Source organism: Dendropsophus ebraccatus, chromosome 15, assembly GCF_027789765.1.
Source record: "Dendropsophus ebraccatus isolate aDenEbr1 chromosome 15, aDenEbr1.pat, whole genome shotgun sequence".
Taxonomy (NCBI): domain Eukaryota; kingdom Metazoa; phylum Chordata; class Amphibia; order Anura; family Hylidae; genus Dendropsophus; species Dendropsophus ebraccatus.
In genome coordinates, this window is record NC_091468.1 from 20,985,762 (window position 1) to 21,008,463 (window position 22,702).

Here is a 22,702-nt window from a genome sequence, read left to right on the forward strand (position 1 = left end):
ATCACTATGACTCTTAAAGGGAATGTTTCATCTAGAATTTCTTTAACTAATTAGAGAGTCAGACAGTAAAATGTCTTTTTTTCTAATTGACTTATTTTCTGACTTATTTTTTATTTCACTTTTTGTACGTTATTATCGGGGCTGCCATCTTGCTTGAGCTGTTTTAACAGCATTTAGTGACATATTCCCTTTAAGTGAGTTGGTATACATTCATTATATGTGAAGTTCTGATGCATTTTCTTCTTTAAAGTGCATTTTTAGAAGAATGGCCTAGTGTTAGAGATGAGCGAATTAGAGAAGTGATGTATAAACCTAATTGAGCTGTTTTATAAAGTTCTGAATTCTTTAGGCCATGATTTTAAAAATATCACAGCATTAAAAAAAAATAATCCACCAAACACAAACATCTGATCCATGAGAGACAGCAACAGCAGGTGTCTAGGAGCTGCCAAGAAGGATCCCATAAGTGATGTGATCCTGTAGTTTACAGGAAGTCAGCTGACCTAGGACAGACCACTTTCCTCTGACACAGTACGCACTGGTAATTCTTGTAGGTCAGGCTGGTGATCACATGATCCAGTTACAGTAATGAAATAGATTGATACACATGACATTGTAGGACTAGTAATGGGGAATGTTCATGATATGGGAAAGGGGGGGGGGGAACAAAACCCTGGACTGCCTCTTCAAAGAGGTTGTCCAGAGGAAAAAAAAAAAAAAAATTACTTTTCCCCTATCCAGGATAGGGGAAAAGTAGGAGGTTGTTGGTGTCCGACCTCTGTACCCCCTGCTGATCTCCGCATCGGGCCCTGGCGGCTCTGTTATGAATAGAGCCGTGGCTATATTTATTCCTATGGAGCCAATGGAAACAGAGTACAGCGCTCTTTTCCAGCACACTGAGCTCTTTCAGTCACTCCATAGGAATGAATAGAGCCGCAGGTTGCATGTCGGACCCTTAGCTCTATTCATAACAAGAGATACGGAGAACGGCGGGGGTACAGAGGTTGGACACCATGATATTCTCTTTTTTCCCTATCCCGTGGATAGGGGAAAAGTGAATTTTTCCTAGACAACCTTTTTAAACTTATGACATCACACAATAAAAAGAAACCCACCATGTTCTCTCTCCCAGATGTCCCCTTCATTCATCACAGAATCTGACACAAAGCATTTCACACAATATTAAATTCCCACATTCTCAGCTTTACCAGTAAAATTAAATTCACTTATAAAAACACAAAGATTAAAAAAAAAAGTGATAAAAATTAAGACTCACGTACAAATCACTTTATAAGGGGGATGTGATCCGATACAAAACATGAGGCTAATTATAAGTGGATGTAAAAAAAAAAAAAAATTTACAAACTGGAAATCTTCATGAAGTCCGTAAATTAAAAATATTTCGTTTGAACAGCAGTGAAGTCTCCGTATAAAATTCAGGATTTTTTTTTTTTTTTGCATGAGGCAATTGTTACAGTTATGTAAATATGGAACTTTAGGAAAAGTTAAAAAGAAAACTTCTTATAACCAATTCTGGTCACAGGGAGTGAGGAGTTATCTACAGAAGTGAACCGGTCACCAAAGTCCTGTGGGCAGATGGCGTGGATCCTGCTGCTCGCCTTATTGCTGTGGGACATAAGCCATCATGCGGCAGGGGAGGCACCATTACAGCCTGCGGGGAGGGGTGGAAGACGGCAGAGTGGTCAGTCCTTGTGCAATGTCTGGTGTAAGTGGAGATACAGTGGCTTCTTAGTTAGCAGCTGCAGTTTCTTCCTTTTAAAGTCTGTCGGTTTTTTGTAGCTGCAATTAAAAGTATATATTTTACACAAGCTGTTAGGTCACTGTGTACTAACATTACCTATCCTGCACTGATCCCGAGTTACATCCTGTATTAGGGTATGTGCACACTACGGAATCCCGACGGATCACCCACCGCAGATTCCACAGCTCCCATATACTTCATTCTATGGTTTGGCAGATTCCACCGTCCGCCAGAAGAATGAACCCTCTCATTCTTCGGGCAGACAGCGGAATCATTGCCAAATCGTTGAATGAAGGCTATGGGACAAGCAGAGGGATTCCGTAGTGTGGACATAATCTTATACTCCACAGCTGCATTCACTATTCTGCTGGTGGGGTCACTATGTACATACATTACTTATCCTGTATTATATTCCAGAGCTGCACTCACTATTCTGCTAGTAAGGTCTCTTAGTACACACATTACATTACTGATGCTGAGTTACATCCTGTATTATACCCCAGAGCTGCACTCCCTATTCTGCTCACTGTACATACATTAGTTACTATGCAATTATGAAAATGTATCTATAGGACCAGCTGACACCACACAATAAGCCATCTACAGTTGTGGTTGTGCTGTAACACCTGGTCTTATGTTATGTGGATATAATTCATGTCAATGACCACCAGACCCCACGCTGACATCAGGGTCACTTACAGCTCTATTACTATCTGGCCTGATTTGATCTCATCCATCTCCATGAAGGCAAAACACTTTGTGCTTGTAAATCGCTTCTTCGGCTTGTAGTGCTTGAACTCGAAAAATATAGCTGCCCCTGAAAAACAGAAACAAGGTGTGATGAAGCTGAAGGGGCCTGTGAGCCCTCATCCCCCTGAGCGCAGTCCATCAGTCTCTCCCATCAGGGAGCTGCGCTTCTGCTCCTGTAGGAGACATCACACAGCTTTAGGACGCACTCACCTTTTGTAAGTTTTTCGACGTGTTTCTGAATTTCAATTTCAACATTAAAGTGAACGTATGTGTCCTCCTTCCTGGATGCCATGGGGGTGTCCTGAATGGGCGTCAAATCAATGCCGTTTAAATCTACAAAAACATTGAGGAGGGAGGCAAATGATATCATTAAATTGAAGCACCTCCGATTATCGTTCTATGGCACTGATCACAAACGGAAACTCTTAGCATGGGACATTGGGGTGTTTTTATTTGGGTGTGGGGTTTGCAGCTCAGTTCCACTAAAGTGAATGGAGTTGAATTGTAATACCACACACAACCTGAGGACAGGGGTGGCGCTGTTTATGAAAGAAAGTAGCTGTGTTTTTTTCTAACCCTGGATAACCATTTTAAAACTTGCCCCACCCCAAAATATGTATCAAAAAGGAAAAGGACTAGACACAGAGTGCACTCCACAAGGATAAATACTAGATCAATTTTTTTTTTATTAATCCCTTCCCATCAGTAATCTGTATATATGCGTTTTTACTGCACATACCCCGTGCAGTAGGAATGTATAAATACATTTCTGACTTCAGGGGCTTTTGATGTGTGTGGCACCCACTGCAGTGAGAGCGGCCCCGCACACATCAGTGTCCGGGGCCGGAGGTAATGAGAGGCAGCTGCGTCCCAATAACCCCTTAAACGCCACAATCCATAGCAATTGCGGCGTTTAAGGTACCCAGTGACAGAACAAGCTTCTGTCACTGAGTGATCGGGACCCCCACAGCCATGCTGCAGGGGTCCAGATCGCTTGTGTCGGCAAGCGGGGGTAAGCTTCTTACCTCCATCCTGACGGATCGGCAATCCATGTATAGAGTCTGCTCTCAGGCTCTATACATAGATTGCATGTACTGATCTATGCTATCTGCTATCTATTTATTGCATGTTTTACAGTGATAAAAAAAGTGTAAAAAAAAAAAAAAAAAAAAGTAATAAAAAAAGTTTTTAAAAAGTATTTAAAAAAAAAAAAACCCTTATAACCCCCCTCCCAATAAAAGTTTAAAATACCCCCTTGCACATTTTAAAAATCTTAAAAAATAAATAAACATATTACATATCGTAGCGTGCGGAATTGTCCGATCTATTAAGATATAACATTATTGTTCCCGCACAGTGAACGGCGTAAACAAAAAAAAAAAAAAAAAAAACAACACACACACACACACACACACCAGGATTGCTGATTTTAATAAATTATATATTAGAAATTTTTTTTTATAAAAAAAAAAAAAAGTTATCAAAATTTTTCTGTTACACCAATATGATATTAATAAAAACTAGAGATCATGGCTAGAGATGAGCGAACCGGGTTCGGGTTCGAATCCATCAGAACCCAAACGTTCGGCATATGATTAGCTGGGGCTGCTGAACTTGGATAAAGCTCTAAGGTTGTCTGGAAAACATGGATACAGCCAATGACTATATCCATGATTTCCACATAGCCTTAGGGCTTTATCCAACTTCAGCAGCCACCGCTAATCAAATGCCGAAAGTTCGAGTTCGGATTGACTCGAGCATGCTCCAGGTTCGCTCATCTCTAATCATGTCACAAAAAAAATGACATCCCAACCAGCCCAATAGGTGGAAAAATAAAAGCGCTATGGCTCTTAGAAGGCGGGAAGGAACATTGCATTAATTTGACCCGGACTTTTGTGCATCAAAGGGCGCTGTCTTGAAGGGGTTAAACACCAGAAACACATGATTTAAAAACCCACCCCAAAATATAAGCTCCATGCCATAAGGACTAAGCTAGACTGAAGATGTTATGCAATGGCCTGACAAGACACGACCATCTCCCACAATGCACTGCTTCTGGATCCATAGGTGTGGAGTGGTGAGCTCGCCAGATGACAGCATCAAGAGAATATCTCCTGACAGCAGCTGTGGAGCTGGAACTGGGAGAGCAGGATTCCCAGAAAGGGGCAGCCATGTTATACAGCTCTCGGGGGGACGGAGGGAAAGTGTGTGAGAACTGTGTGCCGGCCGGACACTGAAGCAAGAACTGTAATGTTATACTGCAGGCTTCAGGGACGGAGGGGCACTGCCAGAGGTCAATCCTAATAACATCCAAAGATAAATCGATAGATGTAGCAGAGCTAAAAATGCTCCTTAAAGTGACTGTACCACCAGACCCAAGCAGAAACACTGGAGGCGGGCCGACCCACCCTAAGTGGGAGAAAACCCCCACCCCTCTATGATAGGGTTCCATTGATTCTAATGGAGTCACGTCATAAAGGGGCAGGGGTTTCCTCCCACTAAGGATGGGTCGGCCGCCTCCAGTGCTTCAGCCTGGGCCTGGTGGTACAGTCACTTTAACTATTTCTGTTGATCTCCATGATGATGGAAAACTATATAAGAAATATAAGAAAAACCCTGACACCTACCCTTCACACTGACCGTAATGTAAGGGTCAATACACTGACCAGCATCCTTCAAGCCAATTTTCTCAATTGTGATGGTAAGGAGGGTCATGCCGGGCTCGGAGGGCAGCCTGGGTAGCAGAGTTCCTGGTACAGGAAAGAATGAGTCTTTATAAGGGACTTATATTGTAAATACATATTGAGTGATAGGGTAAGGAGAGTGATCCCCTTGTACCCATCATCTATCTCAAGCAGAAAATTAAAGAGACATAATCATCAGAAGTAAATTGCAGTTTTTTATATTGCCACTAGATGTCAGCACCACAAAGAACACTCCAAACAAAAAAACAATCTTGATTTACAGCTTACAGTAAAACTGAAAGTTATGCAATTATCAGAGACTAAAAATTTAAAGGGATTCATGCATGGAGGGTGGAGATCAGAGTGCCCCAACCTCTGTTGTGAAACTACAACTCCCATCATCTGTCAGGGCATGGTAGGAAATGTAGTTATGTCACAGTCACGGGTTGGGGAGCACTATTCTATAAAGACACTGATGTGTCTGAGGCTGTTCACCTCCACCAATCATGCTCATATATATAGGAAGTGAGGTCACTGGACTGACATCATCACTTAGGGCTATAATATAACACAGTGTGGGGAGATTTATCAAACATGGTGGCTCAGTTGCCCCTAGCAACCAATCAGATTCCGTCTTTCATTCCTCACAGACTCTTTGGAAAATGAAAGGTGGAATCTGATTGGTTGCTAGGGGCAACTAAGCCAGCACTACTTTACACTAGTTTAAAAAATCTCCCCCACTGTCTTTTATATCTTCCTATTTTGCTACAGCGTCAGAGCCAAGATAAGCTGCTTACACACTGAACAGCAAAACCAAGATAAATAATAACAACAACAGGTGACAAGAAGTTCCTACCTTGTATGGCTCCTGTAATGGGCAGGCAGAGAGGCACATGCATATGAGACAGCCATGCACGGGTGACAGCCAGCGCCAAGCACAATGGTGGGAGCACAACCATAGGACACAGGCAGGCAGGGAAACACAAGGAGGCACATTTAGGATAACATTGTATTGTTACACGCTGACCACCCAACAGGAGCTTTGACCATTTCAAACCCAACATGTGATGGGATTTAATGTCAAGTCTTTGCTGCATGAACACACAGCTTAGGGAAGTGTGCATGCGTTTTAAATAGAGAGGTAAGCCGCTGCCAGACTCCTAGGTTTCCCCCATAATCATCTGCCAGAGGGGTCGGGAGGCCCCCACATACATAGAGGGTTGGCTGACACGTATGGGGGCCTTTACTATATGCATTTAGGTTCCCACAATGCACTGCAACTAGTAATGGGAAGTCTAAATACAGACTGGAGTATAGAACAGCGAATAACATAAACCAGTATGCAATAAGAAAAGCAAAGAATACATTACTGCCACAGCCAGTGCATGCCAAACTACAGAGATGACCCCCTCCCTATGAGAACACATGCAGCAAGGAGGACGTGTAGAATTACAAAATAAAAAAAAAATACAACATGGCTGCTTCCTTCCAAAAACAGCAGCAGATTGTGTATTATTGCATCTTCAATGGAGCGGAGCTGCAATACCTGACACAATCCACATGTGGCGCAGTCGCAGGAGGGAAGCAGCCATGTCTTTATAATCCTCTGCAATACCTAGGAGAATAGTCAGCCATTCTTACCAGGAACCCGAGCTGGAAAGGAGTCAGGAGAGCCGACCCCCGCGCCTCCTTCATCTTCCTCCTCCTCCACTTCTAAATTCTCCTCTTCTCCCGGAGCTAAAATCCTCCTGTAGAAAAGAGGACATCACTGGGGAGAGCTGTGGGGCTCATGACTATAGATTACAGCGCCGTTCTTGTCATCTGACCAGGTTTCCAAGCTCTTTTCCAGCTAGGAGGCTATAGGTGGTGCTAGAGACATGAGGAATACACCGCACATTTCCATGCGGTAATATCACTATGAGCCACTTTTCGTGTTTTCCAGGTAAAACATGTCCCCTTGTAGAACTTAAAGGGAATGTTTAATCAGAAAATGATTTTTTTTTAATAAAGTTTTTATGTTAAACATTTAAAAAAAAAATACAATAATAATAATAATAATCCCTTTAATTTAACTATCACTTTCCCCCTTTTTTCTGCATCCACAAAAGATAATCCTAACAAATTTTTGGCAGATTTTGGACATTATACAGTCCTGAAAAGCTACTGAATGTGTAAATGTGACCTCAGACAGTTACTGTTGAAAAAATAACGCCACTCTTGTCCTCAGGTTGTGTGTGTGGTATTACAATTCAGCTCCATTCATGTCAATGGAACTAAGGGCCGTATTACACGGCCAGACCCCTGACAGTAAGCAAGCACCCATCTGCTAGATCAGCACTCGCTTACTGAGACTATTACAGGACTCGATGATCATGTAGCAAGCGCTGTATATATCCATATCTATCATTATCAATGTCTGTGCAGCCCTTGCTTTCATATACAGAATAATAAAGTTTATACTTGCGTGTCCGGACACCCCGGTGTCCTACTGCCTTTTCCCCATGTTTCCTGCTCACTGCTTTTCCTGCTCAGAGAAGGCTGTGGGGCGCAGGAAACGCGGGGTAAAGGCTGCAACAAGTATAAACTTTATTATTTTCCTTACACTGTCATCAGCCGTTGTCCGTGCATCGCTATTACAAGTATCGATTTTTAAACCTGCAAAAAGACAAGGATCAGCCGAGGATTGGAGCGATAATCTGTAGAATTGGCCTGATTTGGTAGATTAGGGTCCTAAGATGCAATACCGCACCCAAACTGAAGACAGGAGAGGTGCTGTTTCTGAAAGAAAGCCACCATGTTTTTCTAAAACTCCTATAATTCATACTAGACACAGACACATTGATCGGCACTGGAGCTGTGAACACAATACGGAATATTTCAAACCAGCTTTATTTGCAACGTTGCTATTATGCTTAGACGATTGCCGACACGTCTCAATTCTCCGCTATGGTGGAACTAATAAAACAGCTGCTCCCAGGATACACCAGGTCATCTAATTCTCATAAAGGGAGATGAGATTTGGGGGGGTAGGGATGTCGGTATCAAGGACGGTGATGAAGCATCAGGGGTGACGCCCGGTCAGAAGATAATACCGATCACTTACATATATCAACTCAATCAGTCCAGAGGGAAAAACAATAACCCAGAGAACCTGATCCCCGGACAGATGTTGTGCTGTAATCCACGCCGCAGTCTAAATAGGTCACCGAGGGCTCTGTATACTGACAGCGCATCCTGCAGAGATCCCCTGACCGCCATGGCCTATACACAATGGCAGACCCGGGAATATATGGTAGGTTCTTGCCTGCTATGGGAACAAACCACTACAGACTAGATTAGAGTGCAGACAGCTCGTCTCATGACAAGGCATTGGTGGTATATCACAAGGACATGCCACAAGTGTCTGCTCAGGTAGATCCCGGGCCAGGGCTTCTCCACTTTGGACAATGGAGGGGACTCCAGACAATAAGCTGATCACAAAGGGTCTCTGTGCCGAGACCTCCAGTGTTCAGCTGTAATCTGTAGGAAAATCAAACAGTAAGTGTTCCTTGCAGCGCCACCACAGGGGGAATGAAGCATTATACAGTGTCCATTTCTATCAATGGGTTGTGTGTGTGTGTAATGCAGGACAGAAGGGGTCCTCCAGAGTGAGGGATACTCTACAAGGAACATCCCTCCAATTACTAATGGGGTCTGTGGAAATGGGCTTTTTACTGGTTACATCCAGATACTGAAACTTACTATTTTTTTTCTAATAATTTTCTATTTTCAAATTTTCGTTATTTCATCTTTTGTACATTATTATGTGGACAGCCATCTTGCCTGAGCCATTTTGAACAGCATTTAGTGATCTGCTAAAGACCAAGGCTCATGGATCATAGGCAACAATAGACAAAATCCATTAACATGAACAGAAAAAGGTGTCTGCTTCTTGTTGGCCCTATCTCTTTCTCTTTTCTCTTTTTCACTCCTTCTTGGTTTACGTTGTTCTTGTCTTTCAGCTGTCATGATATGACCTCATGAGCCCGGTAATGTTATCATTCTCATGATTTATGCTCAGTGGAGTTGGGGAAGTTTCTCTTCTATTTCTTGTTACATACCTGCTGTCATTGCTCACGTACTGTTTGCTGACCTATGCAAGGATTTTTACCGTGGAACATCCTGAGAACTATTTTAAGGTTTTCACTGTATAGATTACTTTTGTACTCTTGTTACCTGTCAGTTCATGACATTTCGCCTGTATAGCTTGTTGAAATCTTTTTTCAATAAAACTTTTAAATATGAAAAAAAAGAAAAAAGGTGTCTGGGCATGCTCTGTGACCACTGAGGAGGGGGAGACAGAGCTGTGAGCTTCAGCCACTGTCTCCTCTATCTACTGGTGTCACATGTCGCTGTTATGCTGTACAGATCACAGAAGCCTCCTCCTATCATAGGCCAGGAGTAGGAAACCTTGGCTATCCATCTGTTGCAAAACTACAACCCCCATCATGCCAACTTTTTAGGTATATGCCTGGCAAAAAAGAAAAGAAAAACAAACAAACAAACACTAACTTGCACTCCCAAGTCGCTGCCACTATGGTCCCCGCTTCTGGGTCCAGGACAGCATAGACACCGCTGCAGCTGCTGTGTGGCTTAGCGGGACTGTGACATCACAGCACAGGAATGGCGGCGTGAGAGCGAGAGGTGAGGTGAGTGCAAGTTATTTTTTATTTGTTAGTTGTTGTTTTTTTTTATTTATCACCTCCCCAGGCACATCCCTGGAAACTTTCTGCTTGAACAACCCCTTTAAATTCCATAAGACAAAATGTCAGTCATGTTTAGAAAGAGTCGGCACCTACCTTAGAGGAACAGGCTGAACATCAAAGGGGAATTCTTTGTTAAAGGTCAGAAGGTTGTCCAGGACTACAATGTGAGAGAACAGCCAGAATTAAAAGAGACTGAAAAATCAGAACGTTATACCAATCTGAAGGTGTATTTCCATGTGGATGTGTATAACGATTATCCTAGTCCCAGCACACCTGCCGATCAGTACTGCACCGCATCCCATTGTTATTTACTGTGAGCTCATACCAGGCATGACCACTACCAAATATACAGTGTCGTACCTGGTAAACAAGACTGGACTGCAATACCAGGCCCAACCACTGCTAAATGTATGGCACTCTGGTAACCAATGAAGCCAGAGCACCACAGCCTCTTTATTCAGCATGGAATTACACTCTCTATGATCTGACAGTACTGGTCTATCCTATGTATAGGCCATCAATATCAGCAAGAGGAAAGAGTGCAGGCTGCCATGTGTGCACGTTCCGAGCTCTGGAGCAATGACCTCTGTACTGCCCCCCAGGGGTGTCTAGTGATGCCTGCACAGTCTATAATAAACTTACTTGGTTCTAGTTTCTTGATATCCTCCAGCTTGAATCCTTCTTGAGACTGTGTGGACTGTGGGAAGGAAACAAAGATAAGGGTGATATACAAGTCAGATCCCCCGGAGCGATCAGACCCCCCACCCACAGGTGAACACCAAACTAAACTCTGTCCTGCCAACACCAGCAAATAACTACATGAGAGCAGCTATACTCTAGCTCCGCTCTGGCAGGAAGATGCTGTGCTATTGTTCCCCAGGAGACATCTACATCCATATGCGACATCAGCCGCTCCACCTATTACAGTACAGCATTGTTATAAGAGGAGCGGCGGATATCAGTCATCTTATTTATTACTGCAGTGTTATAGGAGGAGCATATATCAATCACATCCTATTACAGTACAGCAGTGTTATAGGAGGAGCGGCAGATATCAATCACATCCTATTACAGTACAGCAGTGTTATAGGAGGAGCGGCAGATATCAATCACATCCTATTACAGTACACCAGTGTTATAGAAGGAGCAGGGGATATCAATCACATCCTATTACAGTACAGCAGTATTATTGGAGGAGCAAGGGATATCAAACACATCTTATTACAGTGCAGCAGTGTTATAGGAGAAGCAGCGGATATCAGTCATTTTATTACTGCAGTGTTACAGGAGGAGCGGCTGATATCAGTCACATCTTATTACAGTACAGCAGTGTTATAGGAGAAGCGGCTGATATCAGTCACATCTTATTACAGTACAGCAGTGTTATAGGAGAAGCGGCTGATATCAGTCACACCGTATTACAGTACAGCAGTGCTAAAGGATGAGTGGCGGATATCGGTCATCTTATTACAGTACAGCAGTGTTATAGGAGGAGCAGCCATTACGAATCACATCTTATTACAGATGAGGAGCGGATATCCATCATATCACCTTTTACACTGCTGTACTATAATAAAAGAGTGACTAATATCTGTCACATCTTATTACAGTACAGAAGAATTATAAAATGTGACAGTTATCACCCTGTACACGGATAAGGCTACTGTACTGTAATAAGGCAATACCAATAAAGGTCGCTCCATTTATTAGGTGATATATTACTGTATTAATATGAGAAACCAGCTGCTCCATTTATAACGCTCCTGCAGTATTATAAGCTGCCGATTTGAGGTCTCGTTCTCCTTTAAGATAAGGTCACGGTCAGTATGGCGATCTTCGGGGAGGTCCTGTTATACCGCTATAACGTTACACTGGAGACATCAGCTGTCGGTTCTAACACTAGAATAATATATCCTCCCAGGGCGGCCGTGCTCGGCACAATGTTGGCTTTTTGTGGGGCCCACGCCCTTCACGCTGTGACTGAGGTTACACTGGGGGCGATTCATTCAGGCCGTCCCAAGCAGGTTCTGTGGTGGTGGCGTCCTGCCAGGCATCTCACAGCTGTCAAAGAAGGGAGGCGGAGGGCAAGGAAAGCACTCAGTCAGTGTATGCAAGAATCCCACCCAGGGCCACCGTGACAGGAAGTGTAACCAGAGGTGCAAGGCCTATAACTGTTCACACCAAGGGGAACGAATCCAAAATTTATTGGTTCCTGATGGGAAGAATAACTGGAGCACACACCCCTGTAAGGCGTAGAAGTCACCCAATATCATGGCTATTTGAAACAAGTCATTGCCTGTGGCGTCTTTAAACTGGGAGAACAACAAGTCTACATGGACATGTCTCTGTAGATCAGGGATGGGGAACCTGCCTGCCCTCCAGCAGCTGCAGAACTACAATTCCCATCATGCCTGGACAACCAAACCTAAAAAGCATGATGGCAATTATAGTCTTGCAAAAGCTGGAAGGCGACAGGTTCCCCATCCCTTCTGTAGATGATGAAATGTACCAAAAAGGTAAGTAGTAAGTTTTTTCATCCATCTTTGTCATCAGTTTTAACAAAAAACTAATGGAAAAACTGATGCATGCGTTTTGATCCATTTTTCCATTGACTTGAAAAAGAGGGATGAAAAAAAAAAAAAAAAAACATGGGAGATTTAACAAACATGGTGTAAAGTGAAACTGGCTCAGTTGCCCCTAGCAACCAATCAGATTCCACCTTTCATTTTTCAAAGAATCTGTGAGGAATGAAAAGTGGAATCTGATTGGTTGCTAGGGGCAACTGAGCCAGTTTCACTTTACACCATGGGGAAAATTTATCAGACATGGTGTAAAGTGATACTGGCTCAGTTGCCCCTAGCAACCTATCATATTCTGCCTTTCTAGTCTATGAGAAATGAAAGGTGAAATCTGATTGGTTGCTAGGGGCAACTGAGCCAGTTTCACTTTACACCAGTTTGATAGATCTCCCCCATAGTGTGAACCCAGCCTAATACATTGGCTAAATATATACTTTATTCGGGTACAGATTATCCAAAGAAATCGCACATCAGAGTAAACTCATCAATAGGAGACGTGGAACATTTCAGATCCTATTCGCTTATCCATGCTTCAGTCTATTACAGTTGACATAGTCATCTAGACACCTACCTGCAGGGCGGCGCTGCGGAGCTCTAGGCATGTTGCAATTTTTCCAATTGTTTTCTGCAAAACAATACAAATAAATATTTTTAAAAAATATTATAATTGAGTAGATAATGAAAAGATTTGTTGCTTTTTCTTTGTTTTACAATGAAAAGTTCATACAACGCATGTTTAGCAGAAATCACGGTAATTTGCAAAAACGGCGTGATTTAATGGAATCCCGGTCGGAGGGTATACACATAGGGGGACATGTATCATTTTTCAGCGGAAAGTGGCGATTTGCGAAAGATTTTATTTGCAAATGGACGATTTGTGAATAAAATATTCGCAAATAGGCACTTTCCGCCGGGTACGTCGGAAGGGCGGGGAGGGGGTGTGGAGGTGGCGTGGACTCAGTCTGTGCGATTCATTATTATTTTATCTTAAAGATATGCAGAAAACCTACTCCAGCTCTACGCCGGTGAAGGTTTTCTGCCGTGCGCAGCGGCGCGCAAGGGATTTATGTAGAGGCAGTCCGGCTCTACATAAATCTCTGTGGTGCCGGAGCTGCAGGGACATTTTTAAGTCCGGCGCAGAAAACACCGGACTTAATAAATGTCCCCCATAGTGTACGCTCTGGCCGGTATTCCATGCGGCTGCAGGAAAAACTGACATGTTGCACATGGAAGTTTACGCAGCTCCAGCCGCACGCTCCATTGTGTGTAGCGGTGAATTGGGATGCGGGCGCACCGCATCCGAACTAAAGCAGAAACAAAGATCATCCGTCCGGTACTGCAGTACCGGCCAGGATGACTTTCAGTAACACCATCCGTTCTGTGACCCGACCGGGTCACAGAATGGCTGATGTTATACGCCATGTGAACATGGCCTAATGAAGGATCTCTCACAGCAAACCAGGGGGTGGGAACCTGGGTGCAGCTTGGGATAGGACCAGAGGACAGGACGTAGTGAGTAAAACACTGAACCAGCAAGAGACAATGTATTGTAGTATGTGGTCCGACAAGTGATGCTACATTTTCAGAATTTTATGTTTTGCTTTTAAAAGGAAGGCTAAACTTCAAAAATAAAAAATAAATTTTGCTATTAAAATCATGTATCCCCCAAGATACAATGCGATCACTGAGAGTCTGACAGCGGATTACATCTCTGAGAACAAAAGGATCAGGATCGGATGATTTCTGTACAGAATCTGGACTGTGTGAATGAGGCCGTACCGATGTCTCCCGGATGCAGTATTTGGTAGCAGCCTCCCCGCATCTTATCAAGGGAATCTGCAAATGAGTTTCACACTTCTTAGCTCTGCTACACCGTGTAGTCTGATGAATAACAGGTTACAAGGCAGGCCGCCAGCTCTGTAGTAACATTAACCCTTCTTATGCCAGCAGAAGAGACACAAACGGATCCAATTACCCACTGAAAAACCATTCTGAAAGGCTGCGTTTAGCTCACAGAGCATTTCCCAGTCTGGATAGAATTGTAGGTTTATGCAACAGTTAACTTTACAAGACTTTTCTGGGTTTGTAGATGAATATTACAGATCACTCAGATACAGCACAACCAGCGAGAGGACAACTCTGTAGACAGTAACAGAGTCTTGTAGTAGAGACAGCCCCAACATCATGAGGGTGGGGGGGGGGGGGGTGCCCTGTATATAACACAGACCGGTCCCCCATACATACATACAAACATACATGGCACCCATGCTCATAAGTGAGCTGTCATCCCCACATATTCGGCTGGGCGCGGCCACTTCTCAGAAGGCGATGAATAATGCCTACTGGGGGCCTGCCAAGATCTCATCCACTTTCCATATACATTCGACACTCTCTAAATCCCTGAAAAGTCGTAAAAGCTGCGGAGCTCTGCTGGTGCTGGGAGTAATAACTGTGCGATGGAGTTCACAAGAGCCGTGAAAGTGTTTAGAAAGCGAGAGGGCGAGAGTTTAACAACTTCCACCGCAATCCACCATCTGAGATGATAAAATACGCTCGCTTAAAGGGGATGTCCATCTTGTACAGATGGGTTACAAAGACCCTTTAAAGCCTTTTTAGATATTTTTACAGGGAGAAATCAAAAATTATTGAGTCAACTCCCGGACGCCCCAGGGTGGCATCCAAGCTCTGCATTCACGAGGAGTCAAATGCTAAGCGTTCGGGTTCGGAGAACATTGCCAGACCTAAATAGTTTGTCCTCTCCACTCACCACGTAGTTGCTTCAAGAAATAACTGGGCGACAACCAACATGGCTGCCAGTACAGAGAAACAGGTGGTCACCCAAATATCACCATGAAAAAGTTAAATCTGCATTATAGGCTGGGTTCAAACTACCATGCTATTGTTGCAAGGCCCAGACCAACAATAAGTCAGGTCGGCCCAGGACTTTGATCACACAGTGTATTTAAAGGCTAGAGAATTGGTTTCCAAGTGGAATGAATTTAATTTTTTTTCCCTTTTGGAAAATTTTTATGCCATTTTTTGGCCATTACAATTTTTTGCCCTTTAGGTACACGTTGAATGCACATTTTTGGATTTTTTTTATCTCATTTATCTTTTAGCCTTTTGGCGCATTTCTTTATGCACATGAACTAAAGTGTTTTTGCCATTTTTAAGTGTTTCATAGGTAGGTCTTTGCTGCCAATATTCAAGTATTTTAAATTTTGCATGTACAAAATACGACGTCCAAATAAACAGAGGCATGCACTTAAAAAAACTACATGTGACACAAATGGTGCTTGTCCTGCTGTCCCTGTATGTCCAGGAAGGATGGGTCTTAGGGACACAAGCAGCATGTGGGCAGCACAACAGGATGAATGGGGTCACTACTCCTATCTATGTCGGGCAAGAAAACGTCAAGACTAGAGAGTAGGGGCCGGAAAGAGCATGCTGGAGGTTGTAGTTTTGCAATAGCTGAAGATTGAGATTCGAAAAAAACATTAATCTAGAATTAAAAAATCTAAAAGTTGAAAAATTGCTATCTGCAAATCAATCAATAAGAAAACAGCTCCTACTCCAATACATCGTAAAGCATGCCCACAAAACTCTCCCATATAAATCAAGGAGTCAATCCGGTAACATGAAAGTAACAATATTCTATTGAATTACATTTGGAAATCCAGACTATATGGGATGATTTCACCCGAGGGAGTAGATGACACAAGTGATGTCGGATTCTAGTGGGCGGCAGGATAGGATGAGGATAACTAGTAACACTATGAATCTCACTTATCCTTAGGTTTCCCATGAGCAACGGCATCTCACGTAGCAAACCAGAACCTCATGTCTCGCACACAAAATCCGCAGGTGTCAGCAAAGTCCTGGCCTGCTGACAAAGCATCTATCACAAGCTCTACTAGGGCCCAACCCTCAGGGCCCGCGGGGCCTTCATAGTCCTTAGAGGAATTATAATTTGATGTGTCTTTCCTGTTTAAGTCCTTTCAGGATCTGAGATAATCTTTTAAGAATGTTAAATTATCTTCTGGTGCTATACACTACATGAAGAGACCTAAATGAGATGCAGATTTTAGGCCTTGTTATTAGTAATGTCTTGGCTGAGATCCCCCTCCATCATTGTTCTCTACCTACTGTAGTCTCACGAACGTGGAAGAAGAAGGAGACAACAGATCCTGGGAGATAAAGCAGGAAATGTTTGACCCAAAGAGCAGTGAAAGTCTGATGTATAACATATGAGTCTACAGGAGAAAGCTACACCGCAAACCAACACCAAGATAATACTACCGATACATCAAAGTGACTGGAGGGTTCTAACACAGGGTTATATGTTATTGTACACAGGAGCAGTATTATAGTAGTTATATTCTTGTATATAGGAGCAGTATTATAGTAGCTATATTCTTGTATATAGGAGCAGTATTATAGCAGTTATATTCTTGTACATAGGAGCAGTATTATAGTAGTTATATTCTTGTACATAGGAGCAGTATTATAGTAGTTATATTCCTGCACATAGGAGCAGTATTATAGTAGTTATATTCCTGCATATAGGAGCAGTATTATAGTAGTTATATTCCTGCATATAGGAGCAGTATTATAGTAGTTATATTCCTGCATATAGGAGCAGTATTATAGTAGTTATATTCCTGCATATAGGAGCAGTATTATAGTAGTTATGCGGTTCAGGGAAGAAACAGAGTGCTGCACCTCACACCTATGGCTGATACTAGTGCCGCTTGGCTAAATAAAAAACACATCAGAATTTTGTGTATGAATTGATCAAGCCATACTGCCCCATGTACCTCGTGCCGGTATCTGATACACATGGGTCCCTACACTAAGTCCACACCGTGCCAGTCAGTGGCCACCAACCCCGCCGGTGGTGCTGGCTGGGTTTTGGTGGGGCTTTTTGGGTCTGGTCCTGTGACATTGGGGTTGCAGGGCCGTTCCATGGCCTCCCTTCCCTGCACGTGCACGCTTTGCGGGGTTGGCGGTCGCTGACCGACACGGTGTGGAGTTAGCGTAGGGACCCGTGTGGACCAGAGGACCTGCGCGGTGGTACACGGGGCAATATGGTTTGATCAATTCATATACAGACACTCTGGTGTTGATTTTTAATATAGGCCTAGCGGCATTAGTATCAGCCATAGATGGGATGTGCAGCCGTTCCATTCTCTCCAGTTCGTATTATAGTAGTTATATCCTTGTATATAGGAGCAGTATTATAGTAGTTATATTCTTGTACATAGGAGCAGTATTATAACAGTTATATTCTAGTACATAGGGAGCAGTATTATAGTGTTAATGCTAAGTAATAGACATTCAGCTTAGTTTCTCTGATATATTGTAGAACAGGCTGAGAAATTGACAACCCATTTCTTCTGTTAGTAGTGTACTTGGATAAGCGGTCACTTCCCAGACACCAGAACATGAAGTGTTGTCATCACAGTATCAGCAGTGCATCCTCAGACGCTCAATAGAATAGGTATAATTTTCTAATAATATTTACATTATCACAGCAGGAATATATGCACTTGCCTTCTGATCCTCTGTGAAGTCGGATGAGTTGGCTGGTGACTGCGCTTCCTTCTGTAATTGTCGGGCTAATCTATAAAGACCAAAAGCACATTTAGTTTGCAACAAGAGGAAAGTGGAAGAAGTCCCATGTAACGTAAAAATAAATGGGAGGCAAAAGAGGGTGCTGGAACATAACAAAGAAAGTATACTTACCCATCCCCATGCCCCACAGATTTCGGACAGCCGCCAGTCTCCTGCAGCTGAAACATCACATACCCAGTTGATGGACTGCCTGCACAGCCAATCAGTGAGTGGGGCGGGACGCTGCAGCAGTCACTTTTGACGTTTCAGCAACAGCAGAGTCGGGTATGTGACGATGTCTGACAAAAAGCAGTGGCTGCTGGAGAGCGGCACTACAAAGGCACAGGGACAGGCAAGTATACTTTCTTTATTGTGTTACCGCACCCTCCTGCCTCTAATTTTTAACTTTTGTGGTACTTACTCTTTAAAGGGGTTATCCAGTACTACAAAAACATGGCCACTTTTTCCCCTACTGTTGTCTCCAGTTCAGGTGCAGTTTGCAATTAAGCTACATTTACTTCAATGGAACAGAGTTTAAAAACCCCACCCAATCTGGAGACAACAGTAAGGGGAAAGTGGCCATGTTTTTGTAGCACTGGATAACCCCTTTCACAATCAGTAATCGGCCCTAGGGGCGTCCATTACTCTGCCCTTCACAGAATGTCTGACAGAAAAACGGCCCTGTTGCCCATAGCAACCAATTTTATTCCTCCACGGTAATTTGAGAAGGGAAACCTGCATAGTGACTGGTTGCTATGGGCAACAGGGCCAGTTTACCTGTCACACCAATTTTGATTTGTAAGGAAAAGTCAGAAAAGTGGTAAGACTCTGACGCTCCTTCACACTTTCTTGGCGAAGCAGATGCCATTTTGTTCTATACATTATCTTCCGTCAAGGGGTTACACAACTATTTCTGGGACAGCTAGATGACAACCAAAATGGCTGCCCCCTCGGGGACTACCACCTACACTTCTGACCTACATGGCTGCATAAGAACGACAGGTGTACCACAACCAATATGGCAGCCCTTACTGCTCATACATTGGCTGACAGAAAGAATTCCAAGAAACAGGTAGATTTCTGGACACAGACTAAAAACATGGCCGCTCATGCATGTGTTGCCACCACCCAGCTTTCCCAGAATCAGATTTTTATTGCCCTCTACTGTAATAACCTCAAGTAACAATCACATCTTAGTATACAAATCTGCCTTATTGCATTGATATCTTTGGGCTCTGTCCCTTTAAGAGTGATTCAGCTGTAGAGAGTAGCAGCATAGCAGGGAGGTAGTGTGAACACATGCACAGCGCCGGCTGCCCATCTGTGTATGGATTTCATCTCTTATTCACATCCTGTTGAAAGTCTCCACCCAAAAAAACAGCCGGAGAGCCTGGGTGGGAACCTGAGCAAATAATCCTGCGAGTGACAGGACTTCAGAGGCCGAGGAAATGGCTACAGATAGAGTGTTACTGAGTGCAGCCACACAATACAGGGGACTGATCTATGTCACTCTAGTAACGCAGGAGCGGGGGATGGGACAGATTTGCCGTTCAGAACGCTGGGAGAGCTGGGTATCAGCCCAGAAGAACAAGTGATAAATAAAGATGAGCGAACTGGGTTCGGGTTCGAGTCCATCCGAACCCGAACGATCGGCATTTGATTAGCGGGGGCTGCTGAAGTTGGATAAAGCTCTAAGGTTGTCTGGAAAACATGGATACAGCCAATGACTATATCCATGATTTCCACATAGCCTTAGGGCTTTATCCAACTTCAGCAGCCCCCGCTAATCAATGCTTGAGGTTCGCTCATCACTAGTTCCTACACAATCTATAAAAACTGCAATACCACACACAGCCAGAGGACAGGGGTGGCACTGTTTCATAAAGAAAGCAGCCATGTTTTTATAACCCTGGACAACCCCTTTAGCTCTACTTTAGCAAAAGGGTCCCCTGACAATAAGTAGCTGACCAAGTGTCCTGCTGGATCCCTCGATAATCAGCTGTTTCCCTGCAGCGCCACCAAAGGAGAAGTGAAGCATTACACAGCAACCATTCATGCCAACATGATATAATGCAGGACAGGCCGGGTCCTCCAGTGGGAGAATTGCTCTATGTAACAAAGATAAACAGGGGACCCCAATCTATTAACTCATATTTCCCTGGGGTTCCCCTGGCTAGAGCATAACAACCACTTGGGGGCGCTGTGGCCCACAGACCGACAATGTGCTATTCTATTCATCTAGTTGCACCTTTTCTTATGTTGCCGCCGCCGTCAGCCACATCAAGCTCTCCAGGAACAACACTGTAAGAACAGCAGGGAAATCCCACAATAAGGCAGACAGGAATTTACACACCCCACAGCTGCCATGTCACTATACAAGGAAGCCTGTAATCTGCCGAAAAATTCTTAGCGTTTGTAGATCAGGGTTGAGAAACCTGTGGCTCTCCAGCTGTTGAAGAACTACAACTCCCATCATGCCTGGACAACCAAAGCTTTAGCAGGCATGATGGGAGTTGTAGTTTTGTAGCAGGTTCCCTATCCCAGCTGTAGATGTATGAGCTGATGATTATTACAGTCTGGAGGAGTCAGGAATTACACATTATGGAGGTGCTGTTTAGGCTCTGAACATCAGCGTGGGGGGGGGGGGGGGGATCAGAGCAGATCATAGGTGCAGTGCAGCAGCACTGACATAACCACCTGGTGGGGGTCAGGGTGCAGTAACCCTAATATTAGGAGCAGCTGCTGACCCCAGTAAGTGCTAGATATTGAGAACATGGGACAAGTAACCTCCCTATACTCCAACCAGAGGGACTGGTGACCTCAGATGTCATAGGTCAGTGCTCCCCAGCTACAACTACCAGCATTCCCTAACAACCTGCAGCTCAGCAGTTATTGCAGAACTACAACTCCCAACACACTAACAACCTGCGGCTCCTCTGCTGTAGCAAAACTACAACTCCCAGCATTCCCTAGCAACCTGCGGCTTCTCTGCTATAGCAAAACTACAACTCCCAGCATTCCCTAACAACCTGCAGCTCCTCTGCTATAGCAACACTACAACACCCAGCATTCCCTAACAACCTGCAGCTCCTCTGCTATAGCAACACTACAACACCCAGCATTCCCAAACAACCTGCAGCTCATCAGTTATTGCAGAACTACAACACCCAGCATTCCCCAACAACCTGCAGCTCCTCTGCTATGAAAACTACAACTCCCAGCATTCCCTAACAAACTGCAGCTCCCCAATGATAATAAAACTACAACACTCAGCATTCCCTAACAACCTGGGGCTCCTCTGCTACAACAGAACTACAACTCCCAGCATTCACTAGCTATTACAAAAAGACCATTCCCACCATTGTCTACAACCTGTGGCTCTGTATGCCCTATGAACCTGGGTGTTGTAGTTCTACATCAGCTGAGGAGCCCCAGGTTGGGGCCCCCCAGCACAGGGGTTCAGGACCCGCAGCTGCACCTGTAGACAGCTACACTGGGGAGGGGTGCTGCAGTACCACCTCTGCACAGACAGGGGGCGCCCAGCACAGGGGTACAGCAGGAGCTGCACCTGTAGACAGCTACACTGGGGAGGGGTGCTGCAGTACCACCTCTGCACAGGCAGGGGGCGCCCAGCACAGGGGTACAGCAGGAGCTGCACCTGTAGACAGCTACACTGGGGAGGGGCCCTGCAGTACCACCTCTGCACAGGCAGGGGGCGCCCAGCACAGGGGTACAGCAGGACCTGCACCTGTAGACAGCTACACTGGGGAGGGGCCCTGCAGTACCACCTCTGCACAGACAGGGGGCGCCCAGCACAGGGGTACAGCAGGAGCTGCACCTGTAGACAGCTACACTGGGGAGGGGCCCTGCAGTACCACCTCTGCACAGGCAGGGGGCGCCCAGCACAGGGGTACAGGACCCGCAGCTGCACCTGTAGACAGCTACACTGGGGAGGGGCCCTGCAGTACCACCTCTGCACAGGCAGGGGGCGCCCAGCACAGGGGTACAGGACCCGAAGCTGCACCTGTAGACAGCTACACTGGGGAGGGGCCCTGCAGTACCACCTCTGCACAGGCAGGGGGCGCCCAGCAGCACTGCCCCCACTTACATCTGATACTCATCTATGGCCTCCACCAGTTGCCCCCACGAGTCGAAGTCCGTGCCCTTCTTGAAGCTTGCGTTCCATTTCTGCAGCGTCTTGCCCTGCTCACTCATGGCTGGGGCAGGACACACCCCCGGGCACTAGCTCGCCACCACTCAGCTGTGCATCGTCCGGGAAAGGTACAGACGTCCCGGGACCGGTCCCGCCGCCGCTGCCTGCTGCTGATGCTGGAGCTGCCCCTCCTCTGCGGCCAAGCCCATCACATCGAGAGACAGGAAGCCCCGCCACCCATCAGCTGGCCCAGCCCTTCCCGTCCTAAGCCAAGCCTCGCTGTCACGCCTAGCCCCGCCTCTTTTCTCTCACTTGACATTCTTATTGGCAGAATGCTAACACCACGCCCACTCCCTATAGATCATTTCGGCACGCCGTGCGGTTACCCTGACAGCCGCCAGAGCTTGGTCGTCTGC

At 44.9% G+C, this 22,702-nt stretch overlaps 1 protein-coding gene across 1 annotated transcript; it reads right to left on the bottom strand.

Moving 5' to 3' along the window:
* Positions 1-1,272: 1,272 nt before the first annotated feature.
* Positions 1,273-22,543, bottom strand: AIDA (axin interactor, dorsalization associated). Its single transcript, XM_069955493.1, has 10 exons — positions 22,242-22,543; positions 18,074-18,143; positions 13,092-13,145; positions 10,584-10,638; positions 10,035-10,098; positions 6,838-6,944; positions 5,140-5,262; positions 2,723-2,845; positions 2,462-2,579; positions 1,273-1,800 (listed from the first exon to the last, which is right to left on the bottom strand). Exons 1-10 carry the CDS (start codon positions 22,346-22,348, stop codon positions 1,704-1,706), a joined length of 918 nt encoding a protein of 305 aa, XP_069811594.1. The 5' UTR covers positions 22,349-22,543; the 3' UTR covers positions 1,273-1,703.
* Between the last annotated feature and the right edge of the window lie 159 nt (positions 22,544-22,702).